Source organism: Rhinolophus hipposideros, assembly GCF_964194185.1.
Source record: "Rhinolophus hipposideros genome assembly, chromosome: 18".
NCBI classification, from domain to species: domain Eukaryota; kingdom Metazoa; phylum Chordata; class Mammalia; order Chiroptera; family Rhinolophidae; genus Rhinolophus; species Rhinolophus hipposideros.
Genome location: NC_138064.1, coordinates 29,201,699 through 29,216,364, shown reverse-complemented (window position 1 = coordinate 29,216,364; position 14,666 = coordinate 29,201,699). Strand labels below are relative to the sequence as shown.

The 14,666-nt window shown below is 37.3% G+C and overlaps 1 protein-coding gene across 1 annotated transcript in view; it reads right to left on the bottom strand.

The window, feature by feature from the left end:
* Positions 1-14,666, bottom strand: part of COL28A1 (collagen type XXVIII alpha 1 chain) — a gene marked incomplete at its 5' end in the record, with an annotated part of 138,117 nt that overhangs the window by 64,285 nt on the left and 59,166 nt on the right. Inside the window, 7 exons of the mRNA XM_081079633.1 lie at positions 1,085-1,153; positions 1,341-1,409; positions 4,900-4,968; positions 5,594-5,662; positions 8,124-8,195; positions 10,685-10,753; positions 11,511-11,582. Coding sequence (XP_080935759.1) covers positions 1,085-1,153; positions 1,341-1,409; positions 4,900-4,968; positions 5,594-5,662; positions 8,124-8,195; positions 10,685-10,753; positions 11,511-11,582 — 489 coding nt within the window. The remainder of the gene's footprint in view (positions 1-1,084; positions 1,154-1,340; positions 1,410-4,899; positions 4,969-5,593; positions 5,663-8,123; positions 8,196-10,684; positions 10,754-11,510; positions 11,583-14,666) is intronic.

The following is a 14,666-nucleotide window of genomic DNA, read 5'->3' as shown; positions in this document are numbered from 1 at the left end:
CTGCCCTGGTGGAAGCAGCAGGAGAAAGCAGTGAGAGTCGATATATATGCGTATTTTGAAGGTAGAACTGACAGGATTTACCATTGGGCTAGATATGGAGGGAGGCAAGGGAAAGGAAGGGACTACGAATGACTCAGGGCATGGCACTAGCATGGGGTATCCATGGTAGTGCCACTTACAGGCATATGGGGTGAAAATCAAAGGTTCTGTTTTGGATGTTAGGTTAGAGATGTCTGTGAGGAATCTAAGAGGAGCTATGTGTTATGAAACGAAATGGGTGAGACCAGAGCTTAGCAGAGAGAATACATGAGTAGAAATTTGGAAGCCATCAGCATGTGGATAGTGGTTAAAGGTATGGGACTGAACTAGAGGACCTAGGAAACAGCACGGCTACAGAGAGGAGGGCTCTATTCCAAACTCTGATCTTTGTACAGGAAGACAAAGCCGCAGGGAATGTGAGAGTTGCCACAGGGAAGTAGGAGTAAAGCCATAAAGTGAATCTACATGATCAAATTAGTGCAAAGTCCCCAGGAAGTCCATAGATGAGGGTAAATAATTTTATCAATTCTTTAGATACCTCTACTGTTCTTCTTTTTTCTTTTTTTTATATAAATTTTATTGAGGAATATGGGGGTACAATGTGTTCCTCCAGGGCCCACCAGCTCCAAGTCGTTGTCCTTCAATCTAGTTGTGGAGGGCGCAGCTCAGCTCCAAGTCCAGTTGTCGTTTTCAATCTTTAGTTGCAGGGGGCACAGCCCACCATCCCATGTGGGAATTGAACCAGCAACCTTGTTGTTGAGAGCTCTCGCTCTAACCAACTGAGCCATCCGGCCGCCCCTCCAGAAGCTCAGCGGTAGCTCGTTGCCTTCAGTCTAGTCATGGAGGGCACAGCTCACTGGCCCATGTGGGAATCGAACCAGCAACCCTGGTGTTCAGAGCTTGTGCTCTAATCAACTGAGCCTTCCGGCCACCCTAGATGCCTCTACTGTTCTATCATGCCTGATAAAAACTTTTACCTTTTCCAAATTCCCTTACCTATAGGTACATTTTTAGAAGATACTGTTAACCTACTTTAAAATCTTACCTTTGCTCCAGTGTCCCCCAGTCCACGTAAACCCATTGGTCCAGGGGGTCCTGGTAATCCTCGAGGTCCCTGAGATGATGTAATAAGAGAGAGAGTGAGCAACCTTGTTGTTTGCAGTGTTCAAGAATGAAGAGAGAGAAAGAGAGAGAGAGAGAGGAGAGAGGGAGAGAGAGAAGGGAGGAAGGGAAGAAAGAAGAGACAAATGAAGGGAGGGAGGGAATAAGGAAAGGAAGGAGAAAGGGATGTCCACACTTACAGCCACACCAGGATAGCCATCGCCTTTGAGTCCTGGAACGCCCACTGGCCCCCGAGGGCCTTGGGCACCCTGGGTAAATTCAACAGCAGGTGATATAAGACTAAACTATGAAACACCTGGCAAAATAAGCACAATACCAACTCAATATGCCAAAGGTGGATTTGAGAAGTACAAAGGAATGATTTGAAAAAATTTAGAAGGAAATCCTACCACATATGGCACCTTGTTATCTCTTCATAAGTCTCATCCATTTGTGTTAGGTGGGGAGCAGGGAATGCATGTAGGGAATATATATGAACCATTACAAAGTACTCTATAGGAAACCTCATAGGAATTATAATATGGCTGTTGCTGATATTTTAATTTTTAAAATTACAAATTTTCAGTGCATTATAAATCAAGGATAAGCATAAAAATGAGAAAATTTTAGTAAGTATCGTGTGAGAAAAAGAGTAGAAAAGAATACATAGCAAAATTTTAAGTGTAAAGTAAGATAACTGTATATTACCTATTATTATATCTATCATCTTCCTCAATGGGGCCCAAGTTATATGGGGAATAAAAATAAAAATTAAAAACAGATTAATTTTTTAAAAAAACAAGTTATAAAGCGATAGGACACAGAGTTTGTGGTTCAAAGCTTGAGACCTAGGGAAAAAATTATAAATATTGCTTTACAGTGACAATCTTAGGTGTCAAAAACTTTTAGTAGAAACTACTAAAGGAAGGGTGATTGATTATTGCCTTTCCAACAACAGAATTTTCTGAGATGTATAATCTCCAAAAATGGAAATCAAAGAAAATTTTGGCTAAAGTAAAATGGACAGAGAAAGAAAAAAATGAGGAAGACTCCTTTAGAAGATTTGTTAAATATATCTATTACACCTATACTTAAAATGTGTAATATTTCTTCTTATACCACATTCCATTATGTTACTATGATAATTCCTACAATGGTCCTTGTTAATACACATCGATTATTTTGGTAAAGAGCTGTTCATGTTTTAAAATAGTTATGGCTTTTTACATCAGGAGAAAACTCTACTAATAGACCTTTGTTTTCCTAGATTGGAAAAAGTAGCAGGACTCGTCACTGCTTTTCATACATGCAAGCAAACACATAAATCAAACTGCTATGAATCCAAGCCAAAATGTTGCCCCAAATCCAACTTCCCAAAATTGTTCCTAATTGCACTCCTATGAAAGAATGATTGATTGGGTGGGGGGAAGGTTGTTGGTGGAATCTGCAAACCCTTTAAGCAATAAGAAAGTTTAACTTGTTTTGAAAACCATGACTGCCACAACTGTTTTTTTCCTATTAAATCTAAGAGATTGGTTTTATATAGTTAACCTTCTTAAGAATGATCATCTTCAGAACACATGTGGCTGCCTATAAAAACTTAATGTACTATTTATCATCACCAAAAATCCCAGATGATCTCATAGTTTTATGACAGAGAGCAAACACAAGGTCTTCTGGAGAGGTCAATTTTGGTATATCTCCAACTACAGAAAACCAGTCCCTCCTCAGAAGCAATTTATCATGCTATTCCAACTATGTTTAAGGCTAAACATTCCATATGGGATATGTCCCAACGTAAGATGGCCATTCCTCTCCATGCTTACACAAGGAGCAGACCAACCACAAAACAAAGCAGTAACTACTCCCTGGTTAAAGCAAAAGGAAAAGAAAATTGAAATAAAAATTCACTTTCAGTTTTTATTTATAAGCTCCAAGCCTCTAACAAATTATCAGCAGCTGTTATTGTTTATCCTCTGGTACCCACACTGGCGGGGATGGAGTGGGGAGGGGGGCATTAAAGCATTAATAGTTTACAAACATTTTTTTCCTAGAGAACTTTGTCCTATCTCCTGCAAAAATGTCAGTTAGCTTATTACTTCTAATGTTAATAGGAAATATCAGGGGATGGGGATAAAGATTTTTATTTCAGACTCCTCACAATATGTTTTCAGATAAAATTTTGCCACTTGGCCTTTTTGCACTGGATTCAAAAAAATGTCCAACAGAGTGATTCACTTGGAAGTGCGCCTCTCTCTCAAAAGAAATTAGGGCAGAAATCTTAATCTGCTATTGTGAAATGGGCTTTAGGGGGTCCTGGGGGCTCCCTGAAGTAATACACAAAACTGAATTAATGTGCCAAAGCTACCATCAACATTCAACCCCTAAAATGTTTTAATACCAATGCAGTAGGGAAGAATTACAGAAAGAGCATCTTTAGAAGCCAAGAAATTGGAAGAATGCTTGGAGTGAAGAGGCAAATGACTTTGAATAGCCTACCAACCATGCCCAAGAAAGATGAGTAGAAAACAGACAGGACTTATAAACCCTAGCTGCATGTTGAATTGTATTTTCTTTCTATTGTGAAGAATAGTGTAAGTAGAGAGAAGTGGAACTTAAATCATGGAACTAGGAATACAGAGATTCAGGAAGTTATCAAACAGTGTGAAAACTGTCTGCTAAATGTTCATGAGCAAGGCCATAGCTGTAGTTTTAGCATTAGGAAATTTGGAATTTTCTCGTTGAGTCATACACAACTTGGGTTCCCATGAGCCTCCGAGTCTGGGGAGTAAAGTGGCCATCCTGTTTTGGTTTTCCTAGGACTTTCTCTATTTCAGCTTGAAAGTCGCACATCCTGGGAACCTCCTCTGTCCCCAATAAACCAGAAGATTGTCACTGTAGCAAGAACGACCATTCAAGTGATTAAGTACAGTGAAAATCAGAATCCTTTCTCAACCTTCCAAAAGAACCCCTCCGACTTATATTAGTATATGTCAGGATTGTATTTCAAAGATGGTTCTAAGGTGTGTTTTTTTCCCTCGAAGTTTGAAAATTACTGATTTTAGTACTTGAACCCTTTTATCTAGAAGAGACCATTTGATAGAACTAAAGCCAGCGTCAAAACTACATAACAACATGCTACTAATGTAATAAGTACAGATTATGGAGCCCCGAAGCCTGTTTTTATTCACAGAGATGTGCTTGTTGACATTTAGAATGTTAAATATTGCTGGGATTCTGGGTGTTGTGTGAGGAGGGAAATAGTGCTTTGTTGCCATGGAAAAATAGAAATGACTACTTAAAGCTGTTTTCTCCTATAATTATTTGCATTTCCATTTAAAAAAAAAAACTCTGAAAGATGGATAACAGAACAGAGAAATTTGATTCGATAAAGCTTCCAAACATGAACTTTTGGAACAGTGTTTTGCAGAAGAGAGACAATGACCATTTATATATAAATAAAAAAGGCTAGAGGCCATATAATCTCTTATATCACAGACATTACAAAAAGAGCATTTTCAAACAACTGTTTAGTCAGCAAAAATTTAACCATAGGAGTTGTCATCCCCTACATTTATACAAAAATAAACGATCTGATGGCTTGATTTTTCAAAAGGGGAAAAGCATATTCTTACATTCAACATAGTTCATCAATGTAGACACAGCAAGTACACCCATCTCAATCATCAATTAAATTTACTTTCACTCTCTCACATACAGAAAAAAAATAAAAATAAAAAGAGCCCGAGTGAAGCATACCTTTGGTCCTCGAATAGCAATTCCAGGTTCTCCTTTAAATCCAGGTACCCCAGGTCCTCCTCTGTCTCCCTGTACATTTCAAATAATGTTCACTGTTTCAGACTAGGTTGCATGAGAAAACGTAATGACACAGGGCGGAAAACGCCATCAGCCAATTTGTAAAGGGATTAATCTATCAGGCTCAAATCTTGAGAGTACATTCTTCTAATGTGTTTGAGGGAAATTTCAAATCCTAAGCAAATAAAACCTGTCAGCAAAGACTATTAAACTGTTTAGAGAAAGGCCACAGAAATAATAGGTGGCTATCTAGACTCAAATATTTAGACAATAAAAATATCTGTGAATGTTCTCAAATTTGAGTGGATTTCTTTTCTGTCAGATTTTCTGAATAAAATTCCTAGCAGATTCTTTGCAGGAAATTTTTACCTGTATTAAGGTCTAGGATTTGAAAAATATCATTCAAGGTAAAAAGACAAGTTTAAGAGCAGAACCAAGAAATCAGGTTTCTAATCTTACATTTGCTGCTGGCCTTTGGTTTGCTTAATTGTTGTAATCATGGTTGAACTAAACATTTTATGATTCTTCCAAAACTAAAATTCTCATTCACTGGTATCATGAATTCCCCTCCCCCTGCCACCTCCAACACCAAAGGTCCAAGTACAAGGAAAAAATATTCCCAAGAATGCATGCATACCTTTGGCCCAGGTGGTCCAGGAACTGATGCTCCAGGCATCCCAAAAGGGCCCATAACCCCTGGATCACCCTAAAAAAAGAGCAAAATACTCATTGCATTTCAAGCAAAACAAAACCTATATACAGGCATTATACTAGGAAAAACATAGAAATGTGTTTCCAGCATTTTAAAATATTGTACCCTGTCTGTTTTACAGACCAATGTATAAATATTTTAACATGTTTGTTAAACCACTAGTAAAGTATTGATGATTAAAATTTCATTCGTTTAATAAATGCATTCAATTAATTCCTGAGTATTAGGAAAATTTTATCTCTTGGGCATCCTTTTATTAGCTAATAACATTATGCAGTTCATGGTACTTCCCTTTTGTTGTATGACAGGAAGCTTAGAGGGAAATATTTGTTTAATTATAACAATTATCATCAGCATACACTTTTGGGCATACTTGGTAGAGAAATAATGTTTCTTTTAGTTAGTTTATCTTTTTCCTTTGTTATTGTATTTTGTGGCCCATGGTATATCAGTCTTCCATTGTAAGCTTTCTCATATCCCTTTTTAGAAGTAAAGAATTTGTAGTAAAAATAAATAAATTTTTGAATAGACAAATTGAAACATTGCTCAATTTGTTTTTTCTTGGTGTCTTAATAGTGAGTCTCAGTAAAGACTCAGTCTGGAATAGCAAGTAATATCTCTGTCCTGTCTAGTTCTAGACAAATCATTCTCAAATTTTAGGGAGTAATAATCAGACGAATTTGGTAAAATACAGACTCCAGGGTTTCAGCCCCAGATGTTTTAATTCAATACATCTAGGGGTTGGGCCCAGGAATATGAATTTTATGAGGCACCTCTGGTGATTCCAATATTATAGGCTCTATTACCACACGTAAAAACTCTATGCAAAGTAATTGCCATTAGAAGAGTATGCACATACCCCACTATATTATATACATTTTATCTTTTAAAATTTCAATTATTCACATAAATCTCATAACATATTAGTATGGTAGCTTATGAATAAAAATAACAATTAAAAATAAATAGACAAACCTATACTGGAATGTGGTCAAAACTTGTTTATTAGTAGAGGTTTGTAATCAAAAAGTTTGGAAACTCCTGATTTAGAACAAGTGTGAACTGTGGGCCAAATCTCACCTACCATCTGGGTTTGTAGAGCCAAGGCCCAAAAATGATTTTCACATTTTTAAATGATTGTCATGTAAGAGCCTACATAATATCCTCAATTTGGCCTGCAAAGCCTAAGATAGTTACTACTTGTACCTCTCCCCAAAACCTCGCCTCTCCTTGCCTTAGAGAATGAACTGTTCTCAAAAGTGCGAGTTGCCCACTGCATATCCTGCCTCAGGGAGGGACTCAGTAAGAAGAAACTCCTTGTTTAGCCTCTTCCTAGACGTCTGAACTCTCTTAGGTTTGCAATTTCCGTTTCCTGACACACCCAAATTACCTCAATATTCTCTCCTGCTAAGTCAAGTTATGTGCTTAATTCCTTGCCTCACAATTTCCTCACCTTCTTCCTCAATTCTCTGTCAATTAGGACACATATCCCCTACTTTCCATTTCATACCATGTTTCCCTGAAAATAAGACCTAGCCGGACAATCAGCTCTAATGCGTCTTTTGGAGCAAAAATTAATATAAGACCCGGTCTTATATTATATAAGACCGGGTCTTATATTAATTATATTAGACCCAGTCTTATATTATATAAGACCTGGTATATTGTATTGTTTATATTATATTATATTATATTATATTATATTATATTATATTATATTATATTATATTATATTATATTAAGACCCGGTCTTATAGTAAAATAAGACCAGGTCTTACATTAATTTTTGCTCTAGGAGACGCATTAGAGCTGATTGTCTGGCTAGGTCTTATTTTTGGGGAAACACGATAGTATTGATCTTGTTTTGCTCCCTGAAAAACTCCATGTATTGAACACTTACTATGTGCCAGGAACTGTGCTAAGTGTTTCATTAACTGTGTCAGCCTTCACAACAACCCTGTGAAATAGATACGGTTATGACTTTCTTTCTGTGATTGAAGTGACTGGCCCCAAAAGGTTCCAGGGTGGATGGAGCAGGATGAGGACACTAACCACTCTCCTGCCTTCCCCAGCTCTGCTCCTGGTCACCACTGCACCGCCTCTCAGCCTGAGGCATTTTGTGGTGGAGCAAAACAAGATGATGGAAAACTGGTATCTCCCCTGGTCCTAACTTTATCCCACCTTCTGTATCTTTGATTGTTAGTAGAGAAGACTGACATACACGTTCTCTCTTAGAAGCGTAAATATTCCAAGGAAGATTACATGTTTTATGCAATCTCTTTATTCCAGTCTGTTATGGTCTGGAATAGTATGTTTTCTGAAGCCTTTTTCCTGTGGTGGTTTTTGTTTTGTATGTATTGAGAAGGAAATGGGAAATCAAATTTGCAGTAGAAATCCAATTTCCAGACACAATTACAGTCTCCCCAAAGCTTTCATGAAAATGTCAGAAACATACCTTTGGCCCTTCAGGCCCCGGAAATCCCCTCTGTCCTTGATTTCCTTTGCTCCCTTTCTTTCCTTCATCACCCTGACAAAATAATTATAAAAATATAGTTGTAGTATTAATAAACCCTCCTCAATCTTATAGCAATTATATCGGGGCCAGATTCTTAACTAATACCAATTTTAGAGGGATGTGCCCCAAGCCCATCTTGCGTTTGTCCATGTTCTCGAGCAGACTGGATACTTGAGAATTGCTTGGTCTTCACCATTTCTTCAATGTTGTTTAATTTTTTTTTTAATCTAAGTTCAGTATCTTTCTTTGGGGACTTTTATTTGAATTTATAGTTCTTTTGCACCATTGGTTTATTAACAGATGGTTCTGAGGTGATCGCAGTTTCAGAAAAGAGACCTATCTATGTTTTTCCATGCTGTTTCTTAGCTTTCAATGCTGTTTGAGTTTTAAAACATGAAATGACATATTTTTCAAATCCAGCCCTATTTCTTCCTTAATGGGGTGTCCAGTTCTTTCTCCCAAAGGAGACTGATATTCTGTTGGTTGAATTGGAGCATGAATTAACCTAGGACAGAGCTAGAAACTGCCTACGGGCTGTTCTCTGGTTGGGTACACAAGTTCTCCCCCCACAGAATTGTGTCACCTTCCATCAGAAGCCTCTGAGCATTACAAAACTATCCTTAAACTAGGACTCAACTTCAAGGCATCATATCCAAGTGGGTGCCCAGATCAACAAAGGAATAACTCCTTGGGATTTGCAGCTGAGGCCATTGAAACATTTATGACATAAATGACTATACCATGGTTTTCAAACCTGAGCATGTATCAGAAATCACCTAGCGGGCTTGTTAGCCATAGATTGCTGGGCCCTACACCCAGTGTTTCTGATTTCATAGGTCTGCATTAGGACCCAAGAATTCATCTTGCTGACACAGTCCCAGGTGATGTGGATGGTGCTGGTCCAGGGACCACACCTTGAGAACCACTGGACTATACCAAGGTCATTAGCAATGCGGACACTCCACTAAGAAGAAAAGGCAACCTCACGTAGGACTGACAGAGATGTAAATGACTCCTCAAAGTCCATACTAATGGAGAGCATTGGCACAGGTAATAAAAAAGTAACAGATGAATGTCAAAATATCACTTACTGTATCGTTATAATTTGCCAATAGAGACATCTAACCAAAACTATTTTTTTCCATTAAGTACCAAATTTAACTTATTGACTAAATCACCCCAGAAGACAACAGCAGGAACCCAACTAAATGTAATCAACAGCCAACATTGAAACATAGAAGGACGCTGGGCTACATAACATATTCCTATCACTCTTCTCCTAGAGCCTTCCATAACCCACAAATCACCTCACAGCCGCAAGTCCAGTGCCCTCGCTTTTCAATGCACATTCTCCTTGCTCTGTTGCTGGCATGTGACACCACCCATTGCTTTCCTCTTGAAACCCTTTCTCCTTGGTTTCCCTAACATGGTAACTATTCTGCTTATCTTTGTGCTCTCCTAAATGTTCTTTCTCCAGGTACTGTACCACAAGAAATTCAAACCTCAGCTCTCTTTCTCAGAGATATCATTCATTCTTACAGCTTCAGTTATTAACTCAAGCATCTATTTTCCAAAAGTATATTCTAGAATACATTAGTTCTCCTGAATGTTAATAGGCGAGCATTTCAGTAAGTATTTTTGCATGGTGTTAAAAAGGAATTCTCTGTCTACATTACCCCCTCCCCCACAAAAAAAGGATCTCAGAGTGTGGTAAGTCAATAAACAAAATTTAAATTCTACTAATATACCTAAATTTCAAATTTTTATGTTTAAGGTTAGGGACTCAATTTTAGCCAATGTTTTTTAAGACATCAAATACTATTAAGCTATCAAATAATATTTTAATGCAATTATAAATATAATACTAATAAGCATACCATTTTTATTTTTACTTTACTCATATAGAAGTCTTCAGAATCTTTATATGGGCTTTGACAACTGTACATAAAACGTACAGGAACATCTGGCACTGTATAGGCTGTAGGTTATGTCACTAGTGGTCTTTATTGATGAATTTGGACATTCTCATCTTGACATATAAAAATGTTATTCAACTAGCATTTCTACAATCTATAAAATAAATTTATGCCAAGTTGTGAAAGAGAAATTGCCACTTAATAAGGTGATGCTTCTTATTACTATATGAAATTACTAAGTATTGGAAGAAAATTTATGCACTTTCAAGTCTCAAGGATGTATCTCAAGGCTTCTTTTCCTTTCCTATGTGTTTTTTTAAATGTCAGTCTGGCTATTTATTGAGAAAAGCATGTGTTGAACTCTTCCTATAAGCTGGGTCTTATAATAGATCTTAGGAAATAAAAATGAATAATACATACTTGCTGTCTTCCAACAGCTCCCAAACTAGAATCCATACTTTTAATCCGGAAGTAAACATATTTGACATAGCAAGAATCACAATCAAATTTCTCCTAAGGTGGCTCCTTAGTATCAGGACCAGAACACAGGCAGCCTCTTCCCCCACCATTCTGTCAGTTCCATACCTTGGAGCCAGGTTGCCCTCTTCCAGGAGGTCCTTCCGGGCCTCTTGTTCCAGGAAGCCCTGCTTCTCCCTAGAAGAAATGACACTGAAGTCTTAGTGGACCCTTCATAGGCAGTATGTCTAATCCTACCTGTCTCTTCTTATGGCCAGTGGACTCTCTGCTGAGACCCTCCAAATCAGACCAGGCCTTCACTCTACTCTCAAAATTAATTTGGAAGTTTACCAACTTGAATACATTAATGTTAAACTCCAGTTTAGCTCAAAGCAGCTGAAATATCATGAAAAACTCCATTTCTCAGCCAACTTCCAAAGCAATAAGCTCACTTTCCTTTGGCTCGTCCTTCACATTTGATGGTTTGTTTTTTTAAAAAACAAGAAAGACCTTCAGCCTTTCCATCTGCTGTTTTTCACTACTTACATTGAAAAATGAGTATTTCAAATGTTGGCTCAAAATGCTTCAGGAAATCTTTATAATGCCTTACTTTCTAAATGCACTTACAGACTCTCCTTTTGGAGGGAGGCGAGGAGGAAAGTGTTTTTCTCCGAGTTCAAATTAAAGTGCTTTCTAGGAATCCCAAAGAGACTAGGTCATTGGAGAATGCCATGGCCAAAACACCAGAGAGAAGGCAGAGGGGGTGAAACACTACTCAGCCTTTCAATTGATGCTCTTTGTCTCTGAAGTAAGTGAAAAAGGAAATTTAGAGCTGTGGGATTTTTTTTCTTCAAAGACTAAATTTGCCCAGGGTAGTTTAATTTGAGCTCCTGAAGGACCAAGAAATCAGTGTGGTTCAATAGTTTTACTCCAGTAATATGGAAAACGTAGTTACCTTCTTCCCTGCAGCACCATCTTCTCCTGGTACTCCTGGCTGTCCTGGGAGCCCTATTGAGCCTGGCGCCCCCTGGTGGATGAGCAAAAATTTTACTTCCCAAAGTTCATGTTTATCATACACCCTCCGTTTTGAGGTACTTACAAGTAGATATATCTTACAGTGTCTGAGATAAGCCTCTGAGCAGAGAAATCTGAATAGTAACTAATGGTATCTAAACTATTTGACCTTGGCCAAGTTACTTAACCTCTCTGGGTCTTAGTTTTGCATTATGTTGTTTGTTACGAGTTGAGTTGTGACTCCAAAAAAGATACTTTGAAGTCCTAACCCTTGGTACCCATGAATGTGACCATTTTTGGAAATAGGGTCTTTGTAGATATAATCAAATTAAGATGAAGTCACAAGAGTGAGCCCTAATCCAATATGACTGGTGTCCTTATAAAATGAGGAAACCATTATATGAAGACCCACACATAGAGAGAACACCACGTGACAACAGAGGTGAAGATTAGAGTGATGTAGCTGCAAGCCAAGGAATGCCAAGGATTAGCCACCATGAGAAGCTAAGAAAAGGGAAGGAAGGATTTTTCCCCCTACAGGTTTTAGAGGAAGCATGGCCCTGCACATACCTTGATTTTCTATTTCTAGCTTCCAGAACTGTGAGACAATAAGTTCCTATTATATTAAGCCACACAGTTTATGGTACTTTGTTGCAGCATTCCTAAGAAACTAACATAAAAGTGACATGATAAAAACTTGCAAACTAGCATCACTTCCAGTTTTAATACTCAATTCTACTTGCGTTCAAGTTAATTTATGGTTAAGAATACATTCTTCACTATGTTCAGAGAAAACACATGCTATCACCAAACAGTAAAAAAGTATCCTTATTGCACTTACTAAGAGTAAAACATATTGAAGATAATTGAAAGTCATTTCAACTAAAGCAAACTTTGAAAAGCTACTGAAAAAAAGCACAGTGAACCTAAAAGTAAGTAGAAGGATATGATAAAGATGAGAGCAAAAAATAATCAACTTGAAAACAAAAAGTAAGAAGAGTAACAAAATTAAAAGGTGATACTTAACAAAACTAATAAATAAGCCTGTAGCAGGAATGATTAATAGTTAAAAAGGCACAAATAAGCAGTATTAGGAATTAAAGAGAGATATACACAGTAAATATTTTGTTTAAATCATAGAAAATTCTGTGACAATTTCAAAACAATATGTTGGAACACAAGATTATTAATAAATAATCTTCAAGAAAAATATAAGTGGCATAAGAAGGAATGGACAAGCTATATAAACAAATAGCATTGAATAAATTGAATCAGTAATTGAAGGTCTCTCACTTCCTCTCCTTCCAAGATCACAGGCATTGTTGGTTTTATAGTCAGCCTTCCCAAATTGCTAAACCTTTGAGGGACAGATATTTCCTATCTTATACAAATAGTTCTGAAAAAAAAAAAAAAAAGAAGTCCACACAATTTATTGTATGAGGCTAATAAAATCTTGATTTAAAAACATCAATACAATAAGACAAGAAAACGAAATTATAGACCAGTCTATCTATGAAAAAAGATACAACTTAAGGTTCCAGTCAAAATGGAAGTATAGGGACTAGATTTAATTTCCTGCCTGACACAACTAAAAAAACAGACAAAATATATGAAACAATGCACCTCAAGATATTAGACACCCAATAATGAAGGAAAATAATCCCTAAGAGAGGGGTAGCAAGTTAGATTAATTTCGCTAGTTTACTGCCTGGAGAGTTACCAGGCCGTGGTGCAGGGGGAGAGTGCCCAGGGAAAGTTCAGAAATCTCTCTAATTTTAGGAGACAAAGGTAGGAGCCTGGTGTCAAAGGTGTTCACAAACATAGGAGCCAAGGTATCAAAAATGTACAGAATAGCATACCAGAGGAAGGAGTTACCTGGAGAGAGCTACGAAGATGTGATTAGCACCCCCTGGTGTTCAGGTGACTCCTGAGTGTGAAAAAACTACCCAAGGCCAGAAAAACAACCTTAAAGGATTAGAGAGAACTGAGGAGAGACCAGAAATAGTGCCTGCTTCTAAAGGCAATAAGACAACCTCACAATGCTGAGGTTAGAGTTCTAAAAAGGGTCTTGCCTCAGTCGTGGGGGAAAACTAACCCTCGACTAAATGCTCCTCTTTTCCTACCTCGTAAAGCTGAAAAGCAAGACCAAAAGGCTCAAACTGTTTTCAAGCAATTTCAAACTCCAAAAACAAAGCTAAGAAATATTTATAGGAATCCAAAAATATCCAGTATCCCCAAAAGATAAAATTCACAATGGTTGGCATCTAATCAAAAATTATCAGGCATTCAAAAAAGCTGGAAAATATAGCCCTTTGTGCAGAGAAAAATCAGTCAACTGAAACTGACATGACACAGGTGATAGAATTAGTAGCTAAGGACATTAAAACAATTATTATGACTGCCTTCCATATGAGTTGTAGTATACATGGGTGTTCCTTGTATTCATAATAGTATGTTTGAAATATTTTAGTTTTTCAAGTGAGAGATGTTTAAGATGACACATCTTGTTGGTGGCAAAACTGGGATTTGAACTAGGGTTGTCTAACTGCTGAGCCTTCCTACTCTCTATCACCTCTCTGAAATTGGAATATATGTGACATAATACATGTAGATAGATAAATATACACACTTCACATATATATAGACATATTTCATATTTAGCACATTGTGTGGTACATCAAAACCACTTAACACATGGCAGCAATTATTACTACATTAGTACACTTTTTACCCCCTGTAATTACATGTTTATTACATATGTAATATGTATATGTAATATGTATGCTCTTCTTAGGCCCACATGTTACATTTTTTCTCATAACCAAATATGTGTACTAATGGTGACAATGACAGCAGAATAATAGTGAAGTTTAATGCTTAGCGTGGCTCACCAGACCCTACATGCCTTCCAGATGAGGTATAGAAATTGTGAAAGGTAAAGTAAGGATTCATTCATTTATTGATCAGGATTTATTTAGTACCTATCATGTTGCCCAACTTGGGGATTCAATAGTAAAGAAGAAAAAGAAGGAAACAGATCCATGCCCCCATGGAACAGCACTGTCCATAGAAATATAAAGCAAGCCACATATGTAAT